Source organism: Stenella coeruleoalba (genome assembly GCF_951394435.1).
Source record: "Stenella coeruleoalba genome assembly, chromosome: 12".
NCBI lineage: Eukaryota > Metazoa > Chordata > Mammalia > Artiodactyla > Delphinidae > Stenella > Stenella coeruleoalba.
Window position 1 is genome coordinate 77,233,488 of NC_137158.1, and position 26,090 is coordinate 77,259,577.

A 26,090-nucleotide genomic window follows, 5' to 3' on the forward strand; every position below is an offset into this window, starting at 1 on the left:
TTTCGTTTTTTCCCCCTATACCAGAGGTTTTCAAACTAGTACGTATGTGGAAAACTTGTTAAAGGTATGGATTCCTGGGCTCTAGTTCCCAAAATTCAGATTCAGAAGTCCTGGGTCAGCCTCGAGAATTTGCTTTTCAAACAAATGCTCCAGGTGATTCCTATACAGGTGATCTGGGGATCACACTTTGAGAAACACTGCCCCAAAGTTAAGTTCTTCTTTTCCACTTTAAGTCACGGCAAATTGTATTACCAGGCTTCCTAATGGTAGTTCTGAAAAGCAAGTAGACTATCACATGATTCAGCTAGAGATAAATGATCAAAGCATACTGGGGAGACCTAACCTTGAAACACGTGTTCAGGTAGATTCAGGTAGAATGGAATATAGATTATCTACGCAGACAAGCCTTCTAGCTTGTCCACACCCCGTGCATTCATTACTCAATTTGGACAGAAGTCCTTTTAGGTTCATCCTTGGTCTAAGAAGCTCACATCAATATTTTCCAGATTTTTACCTCTTTTGGTGAGAGGATAGAAATGTAATCTTCGTATATCATTCTGGCCTTTTCTTCAATTACTTTTTTATTCTGCTCTTTCTTTAAGTCTTCACAGGCAAGCCAGAAGAGTAGGTTCTCTTCACTGTATTCTGTTCGGAGGAACTCTCTGAAGAGGTTTCTTCCTGCCGGGGCCTTCATCATCTTGTCAAAATTTTGAGACCAGGACAAGACTTCATCTGAAGTGGGGTTTTGGCTGCAGAGACAGAATGGGGCCGTTATCAAAAGCAACTTTGGTGCGGGGATGGTGAGCTGCAGATAGAAATGCCATTCAATTGCTGCCATCTAGTGGTCATTGAGACTCAGTCCAGCCTGACCTGGCAAACATCTGCCAGGACTGGGCTAGAGATTTCTGGGTCTTGACAAAAATTCGTGTAGGTACAAGCTATGTGTTAGGGAGTCAAGCATTCAAGTAGCAAGGGGCTACACACACTCTGCACGTGGTCATCATAGATCCCTAATGAAACTTGCGCATTTTTGAACCCAAACAATCGACTGCAACCCTATGCATTACTTTGAAAGGCAAACTGAACTTTTTCGTTTGCATCTGATGTAGATTTTCATTTCCAAGCCATAAGATACAGTTTCTCTTTTCATCTCTGGTCGCTGTCTTTTCATTTTTCACTGAATCAAAATAAGAATACATTGTGTGCACTTGTCACATATTTTCCTAAACTTTAATAATTATTCTGGTAACTATTATGAGCGAATTGTTACCTATGAATGGAGTTATCACAATTAAAAAGCACAGGACAATTATAATGACATCAGGGACTTTTTAGATACCTATATTCAGGTTTTCAGCGACTACTTTCCTGCAGAAACCACCAGTTATTACTTCCTTTGCTTATACATCAAAGAAGTAAAGGATAGAAGCTTGGAGATTCTTATGGTTAAATTGGTCCTGATTTTGCTTTGCCATTCATTCGTCTGTTTAATAATTTTCCAACCTAAAATACGCTTGATCAAAAAATTCTTATATTTTATCTTACCTTTTTGACCAAATATTTTATATAGATTTGCTATTATTCCAAAATGTCTGAACTTCCTCGTTTGTTTTACAAAAAGTGTAAAAGACAGAAAAATTACTATGAAGCATCAAAATTAAAACCTTCTCGTAAGAAGTAGAAAAAGAAAGCACATATCATTATACAAATAATCTGCTTGTATTTTAATTCTATTCTGTGGATACTGCATTTCAACTTCTCAGTTTGGCGAAAATACTTAGAGTCCCTTCCAATGGAAATGGGACTGAGGAACAGCTGGGTGCCCTTTCTCACTGACTTAGGTAGTTCCATATCTTTTTTGTGTGTGTTTTAGACTCTTCTATAAAGATAACAACTTAAAAATATTCTCAGAAAAGGGAAGTAGAGAACTAGGGCAGTTTAGGGGGAGAGGTTAATTCATGTATCAATCATTGTTTTTTGAAAGGGAAGGATAAACTCAAGCAATGTTTTAGCTGATAGTTTAACAGAGCTAATAAAAAAAAAAGGGGATAAAAAGCAGTTGCAATCACAACATAAGATCTCCCAGACTAAGTATGCATTCATTTCACAAAACCATTTTGAGGAGTTACTGGGAAGCAAGAGATTATGTTTAAGCATTGGGTAGATGTACACAGCACGTACATGCAAGACACAATTACAACGTGAATCACACTCACCATTCCTCTAGGACCTGGATACTCTCCATTTTTGTGGTATGTGTGGGTCTTCCTGCGTTTTCCCCTCTTTCTTCATTCCTAACAGTGAGGCTGTAATGTAGTATAACACTTTATTTTGTCGAGGGAAAACCAATTATTTAAAGAAAAGAAAAAAATTCCAGGAAAATATTTCATGGAAGAATTTTATTTTCAACTATGTGAGAGTATTTAGACTACAAAAAGAGCAATACCATTTTTAAATGTTGGGTAAGCCCATGTCAACTAAAGGAAAGAGAATCATTATTTAATAAAATAAAGTAAATCATAACCTCAGAAAATGGATACTGTCATACATTCGGACTTCATCCATGCATAGTTCAAATTACTTAAAATCTCCGAGATAACTTACATGATTATATGCTTTAATATTTGATATATATCATTACATTACTCCTTAGTGTAATGCCATTTTGATTTTTGGTTAGTTCTATCCATAGTTTGTTTTCCATTGATTTTTCCCCCATTGATTGCTAAAAAGATAAAGTGTATCAGAGTCTACAACAGAATTTGCTAAGTTCACATCACCCTTCTCTGCAGACCAGGTTTTCTGTCATCATTCCTCCATCCACTCAAGTTCGAGTGACAGGATTTATATTTGATTTTTTCTTTGCCCTTTCATCCCTTTAAGTAAACCTCCAACATCTCAAGAGGGAAAAGCCAGTCACTCTGAGGCTTTGGGGTTTGGATATTAGAGCATTGAGTGGGAGGCGTCTCTGTGTCTCTGGGACATAAATTTGGGAATTCTACAGGATGACAGGAGCTAGGATAATCCTATGGGCTTTAGTAACCCAGAACAAGAATAAGAATTGTCTGATTCAGGTAAACGGTAGCTGAGCAGGGTTGTGGGGTTCTAGGTGCAGACAACGTGATGAGGGGGTTGAGGGCAGATATTAAGAAGCAGGGCGGGGAGGATAACTCAGTGGCCTTGGAAGAGCTAAGCTACTGAATTAGCAAATTGATCCCTCTGTCTAGAAGCCGAGAAGCTTCATGAGGGCCTGTCAGAGAGCAAAAGAAGTTAGATGATGTCTCTTTCAGTTGTTCATTCATTACCTGTTCAACAAAGGGAAATGGAAACTATTATTTCCTAGTACCTATTATGTGCCAGGCGCTGTTCTTTTACTTTAATTTTACTATCCCCATTTTACAGATGAGCAAAGTGAGGCACAGAGCTGTCTGGTAGGTTGGCCCAAAGGCAGGCACTAAATATGCGGTATGATTGGAATTTGAACCCAATTCTCTTGAGCCACCCTGTAATTGTTATTATGAACCATGCTGTCTGATAGGCACTGAGGCAATAGAGTACTTATGTGAATGCAGAAAAGCGGCACCAAACATGGCTGTGGCTTAGTGCGCGAAAGCTTCCAACAATTAGCTATTATTGATCTGGAACATCCGGTAAGGGAAGAGGAGAGATGTCTCATTCATTCATTCATTCTCAGGTGCAAGGGTGAGGATGGAGAGAATGTAGCAAAGACGGGAAGGCAAAGGGGTCAATCTACAACTGAAAGTAGGACTAGATGGAAAACTTAGTTGCGAAATTGGACCACCTGGAGAAAAGAGAACTCAGTAGGAAGTGGAAAGGATTCTTCAGTCAGAAACAGGACACGTCAATGAAAAAAAAAAAAAATGTCAGAGGGAAGTAAACTAAGTCCTCCTCTACCAGTTTATAGGGAACGTGGCAGATTTACTGGTGTAGAAAAGGAGAAACCTCTCACAAAGGTGGTATGGCCCAAGGAATTCTGGGAAGCAGAAACTATAGTTTGATTGTTACTCAAATGTCCAGAAGGCTGAGGATTGCTCTGCATGGTAGTCAGCAATTCCAGACCCCTCTCAGCCTTCAGCGTGGGGAGCCGCGAGGAAGCAGCGAGGGGGGATTCAGAGAGCGGCTAGTTGAGTCTCTGCCTGCCGAGCTGTGACTGTGTCTGCAGGTTAGGAATGTGTTGGAGGGCAGCATCATTAACTTCTCAAAGTGTCTTTGAGTAAGAGTGCCTCTCTGGAATTTGATGTATTTCCGGTAATTATGGGAAAGTGGGTGGGAGGAGATAGGAAGACACCGTTGACAATATTCTGTGAAATTTCCTGGGAGAAACTAATGATGCCAAATGTATAAAATATGCAACTTGGGGGGTAAATCCTAGAAAGATCACATTTAAATAGGAAATTAGTACTCATTCTGCCAAGCTTCACCGAGCTCATATGTGTGTGTGCACATACTGAGGGACTATATAAAGACTGGAAAATGAGCTTGCTTTGCTGATTAAATAATAAACTCCTTGAGAATTTGTTTCAGTTACATTTCCACACAATATCCTATGGAGCATGCCACACCAATGCAGGTATCCTTATCTGAAAAACTTTAAAACACAATATCGTTGAAAAAATGTGTTCTCCATTGTGTCTTTGCTGTGGAGCAACAAATCTGGAATCTACATACATGATTCACAAGTTTCTGAAGATGAATTCTGGCTCTTGTATCTGTTTCTGTGATATTTACAAACATCCCAAATGCCACCATATTAGAGTGATCATTATGAAATATTGGGTTGTGTTTATATCTTTGATTTCTACAGATGGTAAAATGTGGACACACATTTGTACTAAAACTACTTATAACAGACATTCAGTAAGTGCCTAACTGTTCACCGTTTCCTCCATTTCTTGATCTAATATTGGACACAACATTGCCCTGTAGAAGGAAACTGACCTTTAGCAATCGATGTGTCCTTTCTAATCAACTGTCCTTTAGGACTGTTCTTTAAAAATTGGTTTCAAAGTTTCCATTATCAAGAACCATTAAAATAATGCCATTTTAAGATGAAGAGAAATGGAGAAAATGATAGGAGACTTGGTGCTAGACTGTTTGCCATCTGTCTTAGGCATGACTAATGTCTGTCCCCAATTTTACTTGGTCCTGCTCTAAGTAATACAGTGGGTTCATTTAAGGTAATAAAATACAGGACATATTTGCTCTGGATCAACGTATATATATACATATGTGCTGGAGAAAAGCTCTAAAAGGAAAACATCAAGCTTAACGGGAGGGGTCATGTAGAGACGTGTTCTTTTTCAGTTTTACAATGCTTGTAATATTTTGAACTAACAATTCCACTTTTTAAACAACTAAAGCCATGAAGAGAACAGAATGCATATACAATGCTCACTGTGGGAGTCTTGATCAAAGCTGAAATATTTTATGGGAGAAAATTCCAATAGCCTACGCTAAGAATACTAAAATAAGCATATAAAATCTTATTAGAGATTGTCTCGAATAGTGACGTTGAGAAGAGAGAAGTACATTTGGTATACTTCAGAAAATAAGGAAATATGCCCTCTTTGTGTGTGGGTGGATTTTTTTGTTTGTTTACAGGGGAGTCTGGGCAGTGGGGTGTGGAAAACATTACCTACTGCCCTTTAACGAGCTTACCTACTGGTTCATCATCATGGCTATGTGTGGGGACTCTTTTGGAAGACAGTGTACTTTCAGTAAACAATTGGTTCTTAGGGAGAATCCTTGAAATGGTTGCAAATAAGACGAGAACTTTGCAGTAGCTATGGTAACTCTGGGGTAGAGGCTGATCACAAAACCACATATCTTTACACAAACACTCAGCTGAGGAATTAATAAATTAATACATTTAATAAATTAAGTTAAATTTATGCTTAAATTTAATACAGTATAACTGTATTATACTGTATTAAAATATAGGCTCAAGAAAGAACCACTGTCATTGGTAAAGACAATTCATTATTCTAATATTCTCACATTGTACTATCAGCTTTTCCTTTATATTTAACAATTCTACCTCAAATTTCCCAGTGCAAAAATGGAATCAACTTCCTTCAGGTTCTGAAAAAAATTGGTAAGTTATTCTTTAAATGTGTCATTTTTCTCAGTCAAAATACCATGGTAAAATAATACTACAGCCTTACTTAGGCGTCAACAACGATTTACAAATATGTATGAGACACCTGATTTATGCAACGGTGTCTGGGTTGGAAAGTCAAGATGAACAAGACAGAGGCTCTGAAACTGAGGAGCTCTGACAGTTACATAGGCCTCACAGAGCATTGCAATGAGAGTTGAAATAAATGTGTTTGCCAGATGGAGACCTAGACAAGGAGGATTCCAAGCAGAGGGGGTAAAAGCGTGTAGAGTTGTGAAAATGCATGATATCAACGCAGAGCAAAATGGACGAATCAGACGTTTCAGGATGGAAGCAATAAATTAGAATAGTCAGTGAGGTGTGGTTATGTAATGGGCCAAGAAAACAATGAAGTGGACTCCAAATCTCAAAGATATCTCCTTGATGACGATTTTGGTTTTCCAAGCTTTATTTTCCCCATTCATAATGGGGACAAAGGTAGTGACCTACTACACAAGGTTGAAAGCAAAGACTAAACTAATCTCTTGTGACAAAAAGGAAAATTATTACACATGCTTAATTCAGTGGAAGGGCAAATTGGTGGCATATTAAAATGACAATTCCAAGTTTACCGAAGAGTTTTTTATTTCAACTAGAGGGAATAAAAACTTACACCGTGCTGTTATTATAAAACACTTCCGCATACAACACCTTACCATTTCTTCCTCACAACAGTCCTGTAACGTAAGCAGGGGCTTTGTTATTAATCATTCCCATCTGATTTAAGAAAAAGCAGTCACCGAGGTTGACTTACTCGATACCCACAACTAAAACATATCAGGCCTAGCAATGGAACTCACACCTTCCGACATCTTATTTCATGCTCATTTTCGCTGTGCAATGCTTCTTCTCTTGATATAGAAGAATTAATTGTGGTATTTTACCTTTTCACGTATTTAGAGAAATGGATTGCTCTTAAATGTCTGGAAAGGGTAAACCTCTTATCACAAACCCATGTCTGGAGGGCACAGCCCCTTCTAACAACATTACCCCACAGCTGCCAGTCTGTAGGAGGTATTGCCCAGAGGACTGAATATACAGCAGATATTGGCAAGGAGCAACTTCTTGATTGCCAGGAACTTGAGATTGCCAGGGAAAAAGGAGCTGTTACAGAAGGTTGACAACAAAACCTGACAAGGGGAAGAAGAGGTGGTGCCACTCATGACTCCAGAACAGATGTTGTTACTGCAAAGAGCATCCCTGGGACATACAACTCGCTCCCACTGGCAAAGACAACTTTGGGAAGAAGGGAAAGGAGAGGTGCACTGATGCATTGCTTAGAAAGGGCTATAAAAAGGAAGAAAAAAGGGAGCAGAAGGGGGGACAGTAGCCATATACGATCTACAATTTCAGACATATAAAAACTCAGTTATAATCAAACCTATGTCTTGAACCTCACCTCTTTCATTTCTACATTTTGGTAGAACAGCTTGGTTTTGAATAGGGTATGTAAGGATGGGAACGGTGGTTAGAAATGTGTGTCTGGAATGTTATACAACACTTGTCTCAAAAAACATTGCCCCTAGGGCTTCCCTGGTGGCGCAGTGGTTTAGAGTCCGCCTGCCGATGCAGGGGACACGGGTTCGTGCCCCGGTCCGGGAAGATCCCACATGCCACGGAGCGGCTGGGCCCGTGAGCCATGGCCGCTGAGCCTGCGCGTCCGGAGCCTGTGCTCCGCAACGGGAGAGGCCACAACAGTGAGAGGCCCGCGTACAGCAAAAAACCCCCCAAAATCATTGCCCCTAGAAGTACTCCTATTTTTCATAATCATGTATCATATATTATAAAACAAATGTTTCATTTCGTTTAAGCTTTTATTTCATAGATTTAAAGCCTATCAGAAGTAAAATAACCCGCTATTAAAAATCTGTCCACTAGAGGGCTATGTTGCCTTTATAAATATAATATTTTAATCAACTCAATAAAACTGAAAGTTTCTAAGTTTACCCTTATTTGGAAAAAAAAATCTATTCTTACATGTATGGGGTTTTGATAATTACATCTTTCTAAGGACTTCGAAAAGAGTCATCAAATTTTCGGTGAGTGAAATATACTCAAAAGGGATAAATTTAATCTTGACAGGTGTGCATAATTACACCCAGTTTTCCTTTTTGCTATTTAGGAAATGTTCTGGATACTTCCCGCCCTAGGTCATTTAATTTAGGGATACTTTAGTCTTAAAAAAGGGTCAGGCATAATCCTATTAACATCGTAGTTATCCTTTCCAATAATTAGCTGTTTGAACTCTAATTATGTCTCTTGCTGGGGTAATATAGATCTTGGGTGATACATTCTTAGAACAAATGAATTAGAAAAGGTTTTTAGCTACCAACAGGCAGGAAATTTTTTTGTTATTTAAGATGTTTTCAAAGAGCCACTGTGAAAGTGGATTCTCCAAACGATTTCAATCCCAGTTTGGGTTGTATGTAAATGCTAATTGCTTCTTTTGCTGCATGGAAACTGAAAACAAAATCACTTTGTCTTCTCATACTCGCCCTCTGTGCTACCAATTTCCCTCTATACGTGCTTCAGTTGGAAAAGATGGGTTTCAAAAACTCCCTTTTTCTATTGGTATTAAATTTTTGTTTCAAACTCTAAGCCATGTATTTTAAGTTCATGGATATTCATTTGGTTTAAAATGCCAACTGCATTTAGCAAGTTATAACCTGGTTAAAATCTGGATCTACTATGTCAGCTGATGTTCAGTTAAATAACCAAAGCCTCCTATTTGGCATATGTAGAGTTTCTTTTTTTCCGCCTTAACATTAAGAGAATTATAGGATTGAATATTTAGATGTACTTCCTATAACATACACCAATCCATAGAATCCTCTACTTCAGTTCTCAGGTTGACTGAAATCCTATTTTAAGCTCTTCCTTCAACCCACTGTAATTCTCCCTGTAAGTCATAATTAAGTTAGTGGATGCTTTTGTGGGAAAGCAAATATCTTGGATGCGAAAAAGCCAAATGGACTTTTATTTAGTTAGTAGACACTGTTATTAAAATGGCATGTAATCATCCAGATCTTTAAATGCATCAGTTAAGTTGGAGCTCAAGCTTCTAGCTTTAGTTAACTTGTGTCTCTGTTATAAAAAGGACAATGAAAATGTTGAAACCCTAGCAGTTGACTCAGAAAAACATCTGCTTGCTGGCAGGGTCACTTACCCATCCACCCATTCATTCTTCCCGGGGGATTTTCCAGTTACTGTGTGTGTGAGTATGTTTGGGCTGAGGTGGGAGCATCCTTGAAAACAACTATGATTGAAGGCAACAGTCCTGATCTGTGGGGAGACTTTATCCCAGGATGTGATGAACTCACATCACTCTGTGTATCAATGAGCGTGTGGTCTGTGCTCCGGGAATGCCAAGTTATACCTGTGCTGGTTCATGTGAGAGCTGGGGAGAAAGGGCCAGGGATACCGAATGCAGAAAACAGGTTCTGTTACATTAACTGACAACATGGAAATAGAACATGCTAAGCATACAGTGGCCAAAGTCTGGTAATTTCCTTTCAGCCTGAGACTTGCAAATAATATCTATCAATAAAGGATGATTCAGGGGTTCCTGAAAGAAACTGCACCCTAAAGTAACTGTTGTGAATCCCATCTTACAGATGAAACTAAAGCTTGCCAGACATTTCACAGTTATATGTTATGAGACTGAGATGCATCCAGGTCTAATTCCAGTGTGGTTTTCTTCCCTCCCCAGTGCTGCCTCTTGAAAGTAGGCTTTATATGAGGAAGGCATGTTATTAGAATTTGTGTGTAATCTTTAAATATGGCAAGACCACATCTATTTACAATGAAACATATGAAGTTATTATTCAACTGTTATGTAATTGGTCAATTAAAAGGGTTTTGTGCTTTTAAATAATCTATGTTTCTGTTACAGAAAAGTAGCAATGGCAGAAATTTGCTTTCTACTTAGAAGCACATGCTCCCAGGCATGAAATGTACATTAATATATACATTATATATATAATGTTATTTTATATATAATATATATTAATATATAGTATATCGATATCTGAAACAAAGATATGAATTTTATAGCATCGAAAATTATAATATTTATAAAACCCAATGAAGCAGAATTATTATACAATCAACTTCATATTTGCTAGAAGTGGATTTTATTGTCTTATCTGACAAGTAATTAGTAATTCTTGAGTGATGTCCTAAAACATCAGGCAGATTTTAATAGGTCTACCAGGCCTAGACCTAAATAAGTTAGGCTTAAAAGGACTAATAAAGAGTTCCACTACCAAATGTAAAATAGATAGCTAGTGGGAAGCAGCCACATAGCACAGCGAGATCAGCTCGGTGCTTTGTGACCACCTAGAGGGGTGGGATAGGGAGGGTGGGAGGGAGGGAGACGCAAGAGGGAAGAGATATGGGAACATATGTATATGTATAACTGATTCACTTTGTTATACAGCAGAAACTAACACACCATTGTAAAGCAATTATACTCCAATAAAGACGTTAAAAATAAAGAGTTCCAATGAGAGAGATGAAAATTATTAACTTCAATAAGATGTAGCACAACTATGACATTTTATAGATAGGTTAGGGGTAGCAAAATGTCATAACCTCAGTTTCTGTATTATTGATTTGCAGAGGCTGGGATGGGTGGGCAGTTCTTAACCTTTGTCCAGATCGCTCATGTAATTTGGCCAGGATTTAGAAGGGCTGGATTTCACATTGTTTTAGAAATTGAATAATTTGCTTTGATTAAATCAGAAAGGGAACACTGGCTTCCCTCAACTTGAATCTTCACCCCCCAAAGATCAGGGTATCTCAGTGCCTTTGAAAAGGGCTGCACTCAGCAGCTTTTCTCTCCGAATTCTTCTTCCTCGTGCACCCTAAGGAGATGCTTAATTCTCACAGAGTTCACTGATAACTTCCTGGTAGGCCAGATGACAAGAAGTTTTATGATTCTTATCGCATCAGACCTCCTTCGTGTGTTTGCAACATCCATCATTCCCTTCTGTGTGAAAGTCTTTACTGTCTGGGCTTCTGTGCCTGCGCAGTGGTGTGTTTTGTATGTTACCTCCCAGACTGTCTAGTCTCTGCATTCTGTGTTTGCAGAGCTGCACTGCTTTCTCTTTAAAGGCTCTTTAAAAATTTTTATTTTTATTGGAGTATAATTGCTTTACAACACTGTGTTAGTTTCTACTGTACAGCAAAGTGAATCAGCTGTATGTATACATATATCCCCTCTTTTTTGGATTTCCTTCCCATTTAGGTCCCCGCAGAGCACTGAGTTCCCTGTGCTATACAGTAGGTTCTCATTAGTTATCTATTTTATACTTAGTATCAATAGTGTATATATGTCAATCCCCATCTCCCAATTCATCCCACTCCCTGCTTCCCCCTTGGTATCCATCCATATGTTTGTTCTCTATGTCTGTGTCTCTACTTCTGCTTTGCAAATAAGATCATCTATACCATTTTTCTAGATTCCACATATATGTGTTAATATACGATATTTGTTTTTCCCTTTCTGACTTACTTCACTCTGTATGACAGTCTCTAGGTCCATCCACGTCTTTACAAATGACCCAATTTCATTCCTTTTTATGGCTGAGTAATATTCCATTGTATATATGTATGACATCTTCTCTAGCCATTCCTCTGTCGATGGACATTTAGGTTGCTTCCATGTCCTGGCTATTGTAAATAGAGCTGCGATGAACATTGGGGTGCATGTGTCTTTTTGAATTATAGTTTTCCCTGGATATATGCCCAGTAGTGGGTTTAAGGATTTACATGTGAGGTTTCAGCCTGTAGCTCACTGCTCTTCATGCTGGGCCATCCTTTTTATCTCCTGTATATTGTATGCTGATGACTCCCTGATTGTTATAACTAATCAAGACATGCCCTGCAAGCTTCAAAATCATTTCCACAGCTAATCCTTGGGTCCCACACATGGAGCAAGCCCAACCCACCATCCTATCCTGGCCTAAACCACCTCCTGTTCCAGCGTTCTCTCATCTGATGGGCTTACCATCAACCCGGCCCCTCAAGCAAAGCAATGGCGTTATCCTTCCCTTCTCCTTTACGTCTACTGCAAATTGTTGACAGTACTTCCTTTTTCTTGAAACTGGAATCTCTCCATTCCTTTTAATCACCTTTCATTTTGAGCCCCTTGCATCTTTCACCAAGACTATTACAGAAGTCTTCTAACATGCTTCCTGTTTCTGTCCTGTCCTTCCACACAGTTTCCATTGTCTCCACAGGGATATACTTCAAACATAAAATGGACTTTGTCCCCTTCTCACTTAAGCATGTTCAGTCACTTCCCATAACCAAAAAAGGTGTAAAGTCTTAACGTCTTAATATGCCATAAAAGGCATTTTACTACCTGTCAGTGTGTCTCTAGTCTTCTATTTTGTCCTTCTTGACTTTATATCCCAGTAGTACTAACCAGATTTTAGCACTCCCTCCTGGAATCCTGGCCTTTCTCTACTACTAACTGCTACTACTACTAGTACTAGTACTGCTACTAACACACACACACACACACACACACACGGGAATGAAGAACATGGTGCATAAGAAGAAATCTGGTGGTTCCCGCCACCTCATTATGCTCATGATAGGAGGATATACCTGTAATTTTTGAGAAACAAAATCTGTGATACAAATTTCCATATTTTATAAAGTAGACTCAACTGGAAAATCCAAATTCCATCAACTCTTCAACACCTTATTATTAATTAAACACCTACTATGTGCCAGATATTATGTTATAAGCCAACATATACTTTTAGTTATTTTAAAACTTTAGTATACGTTTAGGAAAAGGCCCAGTGCCAACTGACTGATATGAATGGCTGTGAATTCCACTCTAAAATCCATATAGCATAATTTTACTGAAGGCCCTCACCTAGAAAACAAAAACGCATGTCAAACAGAAGGAGAGTCACTAGTATGAAAGCCAGCACAGTGAGCTGGGCGTCAGACCAGCCCCCCCAAGTGTGCAGCCTTGTCCAGGGCAGAGGGAGGCGTGGCCATGGGGATGACCAGCAGCGGCCCATTGCCAAGGTCATCGAGAAGCTCCACCACATCCTGCCCTTTGAGACCCAGAGGGCCCTCACCCACCCCACCACGACACACAGTGAGTCAGCTGAGATTGAGAGCTCCTCCCCGGATATGACCCTGAAATGACTCGAAGCCAACTGGGGTATGTGGGCCCGTGGACGGCACTCAAGTCTCGGTACCAAGTGCTGTCCTTGGACGCGCTGCCCAGTCTCTTCGCCTACAGTCTGTTTCCTCCTGTCGCTTTAGAATTCTGGGCTTCTTCACAGAGCGAGGCTCCTCTCACCATCCATCCTCTCCCCTCCTGAGGACCCATCCTTGTTTTCTCTGGAACGCCCTTTCCATGTCAGAACTCTCCTACATCTCGACCTGGTAAGGCCCACGTCCTCTCCCCGCCCCACCTGGCGCTCCGTCTTTCCGAGGCGTCTCCTCTCCACTCACCACAGGGCCAGGCAGGGGCTGGCTCTTGCTTGCTTCTAGCTGGAATTAATTTAATCTTCTTTCTCCATTCTGTTTTGGTTCTTTCTACTCTCTTAAATGAAATGGGGTATAATATTTTCATCTAGTATTTTGTTTTCTTCACATCCATTTTTCCATTGATGGTCTAAGCACTGCAATGTGACACTCAGAAAAAATGTACATTTACAGTAAACAGAGTCAAAAAGGAAGGGATAAAGAAGATGTGGTTCATATCTACAATGGAATATTACTCAGCCATAAAAAGAACGAAATAATGCCATTTGCGGCAACATGAATGGACCTAGAGATTATCATACTAAGTGAAGTAAGTCAGAGAAAGACAAGTATTATATGATATTACTCATTTGTGGAAACTAATTTTAAAATAAATGATATAAGTGAACTTATTTACAACACAGAAACATACAGATTTTGAAAACAAACTTATGGTTACCAAAGGGGGAACATAGGGGGGAGGGATAAATTAGGAGCTTGGGATGAACATACAAACACTACTATATATAAAACAGATAACCAACAAGGACTTACTGTAGAGCACAGAGAACTCTACTCAGTATTCTGTAATAACCGAAATGGGAAAAGAATCTGAAAAAGAATGAATATATGTATATGTATAACTGAATCACTATGCTGTACACCTGAAACTAACACAACATTGTAAATCAACTCTACTCCAATAAAATTAAAAAAAAGAAGAACGGTGTGCCTTCCTTGGAAAAGGGTCGAGGCATTCTGTTGGCAGAGGCAGTTTGAATCTTAAACTTTTCTGGAGGGTGACCTAGGGAGTAAAGCAAATGTTCATGTCCATGTTCAGTTGCTTATTGAGCATTTGTTCCCTGTCAATGTAGAGGCAGGGAGAATCTGGTGAAAGCTAATGACATCAACAGTACCAGGCAATAATGAGCATTCAATCAGCTGTAAAGGAGTGAATAAACAAGTGCATGACACAGAGATGGTCCATGGTGCCAACGTCCACTTTTTGGTTTTGTGTATATGGCCTGGGAAACCTGGGTTCATTTTGGTACATGTCTTCTGATTGTGTGCCTTTAAAAGATGGTGTAAGTTATAGAAACTACTGACAAATTTTACCTATGACATGGTGAGATAGAGTTTTCAAAACTAGAATTCTTTGTAAGTGATATTTTTGATGGTCTGGTTACACGTCCTTTGGAAATCCTATGCAGATAAGTTGTGCTCCCATGTGAGATGAATCAGGTCTCTGAGGGTGACAGCTAGAGAAAAGACTGCTTCTTCACTGGTGCCTTAGATGAAATGATTCAACTTGCATGTGTGAGTAGATTTATTTCCAGGGGGTGGTTTCTTTACCATGGAGCAGACGCAGATTTTGTTCTTCCTTTGAAAAAATATCCTTTGGCTTTTAAAGCATGCGTTTTAGTGTTTCCACTAGCAAAGAGCTAAAGTGTGACAGTGTCAGAGGATAAAATAGGACATTATTTTTGCACTGTTTTGAATTATAGAGGCTGTGGTACTTGTTAAAAATGGAGGGAGGGGCAACCAAAAGTATGTTTATGAAGGGCTTAAAGTTTACTTAGATCTGTTCCGTGGTCTGGAAACTAATGTGTCAAAAGGGAGATAATTTTAGCTTTCACAGGACTATTTAATGTAGTAACATTCTGGCCAATTTCTCCTGAGAAGAATGGAGACCATCCGATGCAGTGGATGAAATCTTGTAGGCAATACATAGTAGCACATGAGATTGTGAATTTCATTTGAAAAGTGTTACTTAATATAATTCTTGAAGAGTTTGCAAAGTAAAAAGCTTTGGAATCAGTTCATATCCAGCCTGGAAATGAAAAGTTTGGAAGTGTTCTCTTAAAATGGACAAAACAATGGACTGGGATGTTAAGAGACTTGCATTTTAGTCCCACTTCTGTCGTTAATGAGCTTAGTGACAGTAGGCAAGTCTTCAGTTGCCTTATCTGTAAAATGAGACACAAAGTTTTCTGAACATTAGTTTTTAAGTGAGGACGTTTTTTTCTTCCAAACAAAAGCTTATACACTAATCTAGTAAGTAAAGTAGCGAAAGAGAGAACCCATTCCCTCGGAAACTGCAGGTGGCGAGCCTAAGGCTGCCCCACCCGAGTGATGCCCTCACCACCATGCAGCAGCATGAGAAGCCAATGGAACGTTTTGGAGGCATGGTATCTGAAGTCTGTTGAGTTCTCATTTTTTATAAGTAAACAAAGCAATCTGTTTTTCTTGCTAGGACACCCCCGGGAGCAATGAGGAATTAAAGCAGAAGTGGATTAGCACCTAGAGATTTCCTTGAAAAAAATACTCTGAGTTATTTTAGTTTAACCTCTGATGTTAGGAGAGGAGGGTTCAAGGGACAAGTTGGAAATTACGTTTAAGCTTTTGGAAGCTCTCCCTTTCTACCTCCTTTTTGTGGCACCTTGTTTTGTGAGCACAACGCAATTTCTGGTTTCCGACACACTTCCACAGGTGTCTGAACTACCTCATGGATTCACGCTGTCGGCAGTTTTGCAAGGATCCCGCATCTTTGAAGGGTTTCTTTCTCATAAAGAAAAGGGAAGAGGGTTAACAACCTGAAAAGGCAGGTCATTCTCTTTGAATCCTGATATAAGGGGAACATTGTTTTGACAATTCTGAATCTCTAGACACGTGATCTTGACAAAGCTCTCCTGGCTGGGAACAGCTTTGCCCCATGTGTAGAAGGGCTTGCAAGCTTACAGACTGTCTGCTTGATGGCCAAGACTCGGGCATCCATGACTTATTTGTGTAACACAGGTTAAACGGTCTCAACCTCATTCCTTTGCTTTCTCTTCTTGAAATGGAGGGCTCTGGGGAGAAAAGGGAGATAGATGGATTTGGGGAAGGAAGTGGTTCCTTGACAGGGACAGAGGACATTGTGAAGTAATCCTAACTTTTGAGATTTTTGAAGGAAACTGTGGAACTATTCAGCAGTTATGTATTTATGATCTGTATCACCACCCAAAATAAAGCATAGTGGTAATTTTATAAAGGCAGGAATAAATTTAAACATGAGAGAGGAGCTGATGATGAAATATGAATGAGAAATGCAAATTTGAGGAAAATACTAAGTTGTTTTAAAAACCCATCATGTGAGGCTTGAGTGAGGTATTTATATTTATTACTAGATATAGAAATTTATTTTCTTAGCACTCTATTTCCTTAAAAGGAGGTAAAATCAGCTACATGGCAACTATTCCTATTTACGAATGACAGTTACTTCATACTTTTATTTCTAACTTTTTGTCCCTAAATTACATTTTTTTTAGTGTTTCTTTTTGTTATACTCCTTTTCCCTAGCCTGGAAAATTTGAAGAACATTGCTTTCTTTCTTTTTTTTTTTTTTCCACTCTAATAAGACTTTACAATTTTTTTTCCCTAAACTCAAAATGCAAAAATTATGATGCTCTAAAAATGCATGTGTAAAGGACATCTCCATTTATACTGAGATAACAGAGTTACAATTAAAATGCAATTTAACCTTCCTTCTTGTTTTTTAAAATAGTTGCTTACGTTAGAAATGACCTTACCTATCATTTATCATGTAAAGAAGGCATACGTTTACAGACTCTGCGTTTTATGGCCTGGACTTGAGTGTCCATGACTCATTATTAGCAAACATAGTTCTTAACAATACTCTCTCGTCTAAAACTAATAGAACATGCATCCAAGGCACCACGTGTTTAGGGTCCAAATACCTGTTGCCCTAGACGTGTGGAGAGTTAATGCAGCTTCCAAAAGCTGTTTTGTTCTCCATCCATAGTCTGTGTTCTGTGACAACCTGATGCTCACGAGCTCACGTTGACTATTTTGTTATTTAATGTGCACTTTAAGAATCAATAAAAGCAAGTCTTGCTAAATATCTGTAGGACAGATAAAAGCAAATCTCACTACACATCTGTTTGACAGCAAATATTGCACAAAAGACCTTCAGCGTTTGGTGTGTTAATCCTGAAGCTATTCAGAAATAAGTTTCTGCAGGCAAACAAAATTATATACTAATTACTGGAACATGGCGCAGAGCAAGTGAGAAATAGAAATATAATCCCCAGCACGATGTAACAATATATTTGTGACCTTTCATATGAAGTTTAAAATAAAATAGTTTTCCTTTCCAAGATAATTTTTTGTATTGTATCTACAAGCTGATCTTTAAAAAAATATATACATGGTTTGGAGCCAGGTCTTCTTTAAAGAGATTTTATTTTCCCGATATGAAGTGTTCCATAGCCCAGTAACTAACTCTTATTAAATGCACACTGTGGGTCAGGCACTGTTCTCAGCTTGTATGGGTTTTACTTCATTTAATGTTTAAAGCAATCTTATGAGGTAGGGATTCTTATTACTGTCATTTGATAGATGAGGAATCTGCAGACACTAAGCAACTTGCTGAAAGTCAAACAAATAGTGAAAGATGAAGAGTTGGAACCCAGGCAGTCCGACTCCAGAACCACCATATTAAGTCACTACCCCGTATTTCACAGATTAAGACCAGAGCTAGCTGATCTTTTGAGGAATGAGAGAGAAAAATATGACACAGTTGCATTGAAATAGTTCTCTCCTCTAGGACTCTGTTGCCTCCATCTGAAATGCTGAATTTGAGGCTTAAGAATGAAAGAAAAAGGAATCGTACATGACTTTACCCAAAAAAGAATCATCATCTGGGAAGCAATTTTGATATCTATAAAAACTACTTTAAACGTTCCAGATTGCTACAATATCGGATGGTTTTTCTGGAAATGAAGTTTCCTAGAGAGCTCAGAGCTTGTCCAACACCAAGGCTGCCACGGGAGCATTACATATTTCATCTTCTCTTTTGGCCACTGTGGTAGAACATTATGCCACTATATCATAACACCAACCATCATAATATGGACATTGAGGAACTGTAGAGATCATGTGTGAGAAGATGACTCAAGCATCTGGGCCTTTCTTTAGGGTTTTGAAGCAGGTCATGGAGATCCAACAGACCACTGCTAACCCAAAATATCCACCTGTGAATTGGATCTTACAGTACCCGGAAACGTGTGGTTCTATGGAAATTCCATTAAGTCTAGCATCCCCCCGCTCCCGCCCCGAGGAATCTCATCTTTGTAAATCTCAGGACTCTGGGTCTCACTGATTTTCTTATTTGAAGACTTTGGAAATTTGGAACTAAAGCAGGTTTTCTAAGGTGCCTGAACCATGGACATTTAGTACGAGACAGGACCTTGAAAACCAACTTGTCTGACTCTTTATCACTTTGCCGGTGAGAAAACCAAAAAGCAGAGATTACAACTTTGTCTGATGTCCCAGAGCCTGTCAGGGACAAAACCGCAATGGAAAGCAGGTTCTCTGGCTCTAAGTTCAGAGTTTTTAATGAACTGACTTGGCCTTCATACCCATCATAGCCCCTGGCCTTTTAGATCTGTGGACATGAGTCTGTGGCGCTGCTTCTTCTGTCCTTTTCAGGAGTCTGTGGCTGAAGTTGCCACCCAACTCTGTGACAGAACAATCAACACCACGTGGAATAGCAGAGAACTAAAACACTACCCTGAATACTACATACAATACTACTAGAGGTTATATTAGTGTTCTTGCACCTTCTGTAACATGGGAGAATGTTGTTTACTGTTCAGTAAATATATAGCCGTAATCTTATCTTTACCCATACCTTTAAGAAGCATGGGTGGAGAAAACCATGATATAAAACAATTTTTCACTCTTTACCTTACTACCAATTATATTGTAGATTTTGAGGAAATATGATATTTTGCTTATGGAAATGTGTGCATTAAACCAACGATCGTTTCCAGTAATTCCTACTTGTAAAGGAAGAAAAAAAGACAGATTGAGAAGTTTCTATGGTCCCGAGAGCTGACGTGCAGGTTCACGCCAGTTATGACCCAGCTCAGGTGTGGTATCACACAGATAAGAAGACATACCAGGAGCAGCTGCAACAACAGCACCAACAAAAGCAACACGTATTGTTGGGCCTCTGGTTTCCAGGTGCTTGAGACACAGCAGGTGTTTCTTCATTCTGTGACTGTTGCCTTTTTCGCATTTCAGCTACTGCAGTGCCCAGTTGGCTGAAAGAAGAGAGAAAACATAAGGTCTGAAAAAATTATGAAAAGGGTAAGTCGCCTGTGCTGAAGGAAGCATAATTTAATTGAGGGGTCAGGAAAAGATAGTTTGAGAAAAGGTAAAAATGAATAAGCGTTAGCAGTCAAGTTGAAAATTCCCCAGAAATTTTTTAAGGCGAACATTCTAAAAACTTTGGGAACAAACTTCTACCATTATCTGCTACATACAATCTTGGTAAGTGTTGCCACGTAATCAGAATCAGTTGGCAAGGTAAATATGATAAGGTTTGAAAATTTATTTTTAACTTCCTTCTGTACTCAAGGATGATTACACCTGCTTGCCTTTATGAACGCCTTTAAATGGTTATGGGGGTATGAATAACTCGTTTCTCTGTTCTTATTTACAATACAGTTATTTGAGCTTTACAAATCATTGCTGCAAGGTTTCTAACTCTATAACATGGTGAAGAACAGTTTGTTTTTGGTCCTCTCTCATCTCCTTTTAAAACATACAGTCTCCTTTTTGGTACTCTGGCTCAGCGTCCAGGGGCCTTCTCTTGATAGTATGGGCAAAATGCCTTACTCTGTGTTAGGTGTCCCTGTAGCAAAGGCATCACCTCCCTGTCCTGCACTGCTCAAAATTTATTTTCATTTAGTAGATAACCGTGGAAAGACTAAACATTTATCAAATCCAGGAGAATCACTTTGGTGGAATTTATATATCATGGCAGGTAAGAAGAATACTGAGGTGCAGGCTGCCCTACCTGTGACTTTACAGATGCAGCCCAGTGAGTTGCTACAGACTTAGAAGACCAACACTGATCTAGGAGTTAGTTGATGATAAAAAAATCAAGTTTTATTTAGTAGACTAATATAAAATTTAGCATGAACTTTTAGAAAAAGGAATGAATCCTACTGAGTAATATTTTCACAAATACACAATGTATGTAAATCACATATATATATTGTCATACGTGTGACTGAGAACAATACTTGTTAAAAACATAAAGTACTTTGAGCTTTTTTGGCATTGTGAGCTCATGCTTTAAAAAATACATTTTCAGTTCTGAATACAATGATAGATACTTTAAAAAATACTGTATTCTTAAAAATAAGATAAACATCTCTTTAGACCAGAAGCAGATGAGAAAACCACAATGGTAGATAAATGGGGGTAAAGTCACAGTCATTTTGTAATTCAGGTATGGGAACAGAAAGGTGCAAAGGTTCCAAACTCTAGTGGGGTAAAAAATGCTCCACCGTGAGTAGCGGGAGACCAGAGTTCAGACCGGAGTTTTACCTGAATAAAATCAGCAGCTGGGTTTCTGCCACTCATAAAAAGATGCTAAAAAAACTATCTGTACCATCAATGGTACCTAGCTGCAGGAGAGAGGGGATGCATAGAGAGCCAATGAAACCTGACCTAAGCCAAACAGCCCACAGGTTCTGTGACTGGGCCAAGGATGTCTCCAAAGCCATTCCTGGATGGGAGGAAATCCTGAGATGCCAGTGAAAGAGCTACTTTGGGACTGAAGGTCTTGGGGGACTAGTGGAGACAACTGAGAAGCATTATAAAGAGTGAGAGCGAGAAATACACCTCTTACTCAGTGTGTTGCCTGAAAGCAAAAAATCCAATTAACACTAAAAACAGAAAACCAACTCAACAATCATGAAATGAATATATTCCTGAGCAAATGCAAATAACAGAATCATCCAAAATTAGTGTAATAAACATATGTTTAATATAAACAATGTGATAAAGGAAAAAAGTGTTCATATAAGAGAACAAGAAATTATAAGAACAAATATAGGCAAAAATGAAACAAGAATAGACAGAATGAAAAATGGAAAATATAGAAACAAAACACATAGCCATTAAAAAGATTCAGATGGAATAATAATTTCCCAAAGCCACCCCCAAGAGAATAGGTGTCAAGGACTGTACCCAGAATCCAGTGAAAAGAGATAAAAAGATGAAACATAAACAAGGGAATTGAGACAAGCATAGCAGTAACATTGAAAGACTCCCCTATGTGTCCAACAAGATTTTCATCATCAGTAGAGTATTAACAGAGAATATTAATGGGAAGTATTTTCAAGGATACTGGCTGGAACCTTTCCAGAATTGGAAGGAAAAAACAAACAAAAGCCTTACATTGAAAAAGCGTACCACATGCTCAGCAGAATTTATAAAATAAAAGTAAATCCACACATATATGCATAAAAATAGAACCACAGAACTCCAAAATAAAGATATAAGCTGAATTACCCACAGAGGAGTAACAAGCACTGACAGCAAAATAGTGCAGCAGTCAGACAAGAAAAAGAAATAAAAGTTATCCAGACTGGAAGGGAAGAGGTAAAATTATCATTATATGCAGATGACATGATACTGTATGTAGAAAACCCTAAAGACTCCACACAAAAACTACTAGAACTAATAAATGAATTCAGCAAGGTATCAGGATACAAGATTAACACACAGAAATCTGTTGCATTTCTTTACACTAACAATGAAATATCAGAAAGGGAAAGTAAAAAACAATCCCTTTTAAAATCACATCAAAAAAATAAAATAAAATACTTAGGAATAAATCTGACCAAGTAGGTGAAAGACTTATATGCTGAGAACTATAAAACATTGATAAAGGAAACTGAAGATGATTTAAAGAAATGGAAAACTATCCCATGATCTTGGATTGGAAGAATTAATATTCTTAAAATGGTCATACTACCCAAAGCAATCTACAGATTTAATGTGATCCCTATCAAATTGCCCATGACATTTTTCACAGAACTAAAACAAATAATCCTAAAATTTATATGGAATCACAAAAGACCTAGAATTGCCAAAGTGGTCCTGAGGAAAAAGAACAAAGCTGGAGGCATAACCCTCCCAGACTTCAGACAATACTACAAAGCTACAGTAATCAAAACAGTATGGCACTGGCACAAAAACAGACATATGGATCAATGGAACAGAATAGAGAGCCCAGAAATAAAGCCACACACCTAAGGTCAATTAATCTTCAACAAAGAAGGCAATAATATATAATGGAGAAAAGACAGTCTCTTCACCAAGTGGTGGTGGGAAAGCTGGACAGCTGCATGTAAATCAATGAAGTTAGAACACTCTCATACTATACACAAAAATAAACTCGAAATGGCTTAAAGACTTAAATAGAAGACAGGACACCATAAAACTCCTGGAAGAGAACATAGGCAAAACATTCTCTGACATAAATCATAGCAATGTTTTCTTAGGTCGTTCTCCCAAGGCAATAGAAATAAACACAAAAATGAACAAATGGGACCTAATCAAACTTATAAGCTTTTGCACAGCAAAGGAAACCATAAACAAAACGAAAAGACAACCTACAGAATGGGAGAAAATATTTGCAAACAATGCGACCAACAAGAGCTTAACTTCCAAAATATACAAACAGCTCATACAACTAAACAACAAAAAAACAAACAACCCAGTCGAAAAATGGGCAGAAGACCTAAATAAGCAGTTCTCCAAAGAAGACATACAGATGGCCAATAGGCACATGAAATGATGTTCAATATTGCTAATTATCAGAAAAATGCAAATCAAAGCTACAGTGAGGTATCACCTCACACCAATCAGAATGACCATCATTAAAAAGTCCACAAACAATATATGCTGGAGAGGGTGTGTAGAGAAGGGACCCCTTCTACACTCCTGGTAGGAATGTAATTGATACAGCCACTATGGAGAACAGTATGGAGGTTCCTTAAAAAACTAAAAATAGAGTTACCATATGATCCAGCAATCCCACTCCTGGGAATATATCTGGAAAAAACTCTAATTTGAAAAGATACATGCACCCCAATATTCATAGCAGCACTATTTACAATAGCTAAGACATGGAATCAACCTAAATGTCCATCAACAGATGAATGGATAAAGATGTGGTATATATGTACAACAGAATACTACTCAGCCATGAAAAAGAATGTAACAATGCCATTTTCAGCAACATGGATGAACCTAGAGATTATCATACTAAGTGAAGTAAGTCAGACAGAGAAAGACAAAAATCATATGATATCACTTATATGTGGTATTTAAAATATGATACAAATGGACTTGTTTACAAAACAGAAAGAGACTCACAAACATAGAAGACAAACTTAGTTACCAAAGGGGAAAAGGGGCGTGATAAATTAGGAGTTTGGAATTAGCAGATACAAACTATATATAAAATAGATAAACAACTAGGTCCTACTGTATAGCACAGGGAACTATATTCAATATCTTCTAATAACCTATAATGAAAAAGAGTATGAAAAAGAATATATGTACATGTATAACAGAATCACTGTATAACTGTATGTATAGCTGAATCACTGTATAACTGAATCATTCTGTACACCAGAATCTAATAGACCACTGTAAATCAACTATACTTCAATTTTAAAATGTTTTTAAAAATAAATGTAATCTAATTATTGGGGAAAAAAATATATAGAAGAAAGCACTAATAGCTTCAGAGCAGGAAAAGGATTTCTTACAAAACCAAGCCAAAAGGGAAAAGATGATTTTTGATACAGCTAATTTATCAAAAACCTTTGAACAAATAAAAGAACATAAAGTAAAAAACTGAGAAGCAGACTGGAAAATACAGAGGACTAATATCTATAGCATATACGTAACACATCACAGTTTAAAAATACAAATAACCTAATAGAAAAATACGCAAAGGAAATGTGCAGACTGTTTACAGAAGAGGAAAATACAAATACCCCAGATTAGATGAATAGATGGTCAAAACTAGTGACTAGGGAAATTTAAATAAAAAAAATTATTTCATATCCAAATTTCTGACAGGTAAAAAGTCACACAATACCAGTCTGGGGAGAGAACTTGGGTAATGAAAAGCTCTCATACAATCATTTTGAAGAGTAACATTGACTATGTAACAATGTAGTTAACAATATACATAACTTATAACAAATTCCACTTTCATGTTTATACTTTGAAACTGTATAAGGTAATAAAAATACTGTAATTAGTGTCTTCATATGCATATGAAGACACTAATTACAGTATTTTTATTACCTTAAATTAGAAACAATCTATATTTTCATCTTTTCAGGAATGAATACAAAATGGTGAAGTCACTGTATGGTGATACATAAAACAGCACTTAAAATGAATAATTTAAATCTATATGAAACAATTTGAGAAGACTATAAAACAATGTTGAATGGAAAAAATAGCTGCAAAATATTAGATACAGGGCTTCCCTGGTGGTGCAGTGGTTGAGAGTCCGCCTGCCGATGCAGGGGACGCGGGTTCGTGTCCCGGTTCCGGGAAGATCCCACATGCTGCGGAGCGGTTAGGCCCGTGAGCCATGGCCACTGAGCCTGCGCGTCTGGAGCCTGTGCTCCGCAACGGGAGAGGCCACAACAGTGAGAGGGCCGCGTACCGCAAAAAAAAAAAAAAAAAAGTAATAAAAAGAATTAAAAACAAAAATTAGATACAGCCTGTATCATTAACAAAATTTTCATAAGTATACAAAATATAAACCGTATTTTTTTTCTGGGTAATATATACAGCAAAGTGATAAAAACTCATGAACAAGATCCATGACTTTGGTTGATACTGGAGAATTATGATGGGAATGTGATTGGAGGAGACAGGATTTTAACTTTATCTGATAATCTTTTTAAAAATCTGAGGCAAAAAAAAATACTAATATTTGTTAAATTGGGGTATTGGATGCAGGAGTATTTTTTTATTGTCTTTTGTACTTATATATATTTTTTTCTACACACACACACACGCACACACACACACATACAATATAGCTTTATATGAGACAGTGATCAGAGAGGGCTTTCCTTCTGTTGTGAAGTAATTGTATCTTCCAAGAAATGAAGAGAAAATTCTGATCTCACTTCCGGTTGTGCACCATTTTACCCCACGTTGCTTCTTCCCTTTTTTCAGGATTGGATGCAATGATCAAAACCATCTTTATGCAATAAAAGCAAGAATCAACACGCAGAACTACATCAAACTAAAAAGCTTCTGCACATCAAAAGAAAAAAATAGACAAAATGAAAAGTCAATCTACAGAATGGGGGAAATATTTGCAAACCATATATGGATAAGAGGTTAATTTCCAAAATACACAAAGAGCTCATACCACTGAATAACAAAAAGACAAACAATCTGGCTAAAAAATGAGCAGATGAACTGAAGAGACATTTTTCCAAAGAAGACACATAAATGTCCACCAAACAGATGGAAAGATGCTCAACATCACTGATCATCAGGGAAATGC

The 26,090-nt window shown here is 38.1% G+C and overlaps 1 protein-coding gene across 1 annotated transcript in view; it reads right to left on the minus strand.

Annotated features, from left to right (window-relative positions):
• RGS17 (regulator of G protein signaling 17) overlaps positions 1-26,090 on the minus strand; it is an 83,069-nt gene that overhangs the window by 9,811 nt on the left and 47,168 nt on the right. Inside the window, exons 2-4 of the mRNA XM_079939134.1 lie at positions 19,639-19,782; positions 2,217-2,306; positions 515-749 (exon numbers count right to left, since the gene is read on the minus strand). Coding sequence (XP_079795260.1) covers positions 515-749; positions 2,217-2,306; positions 19,639-19,757 — 444 coding nt within the window. The 5' untranslated portion in view covers positions 19,758-19,782. The remainder of the gene's footprint in view (positions 1-514; positions 750-2,216; positions 2,307-19,638; positions 19,783-26,090) is intronic.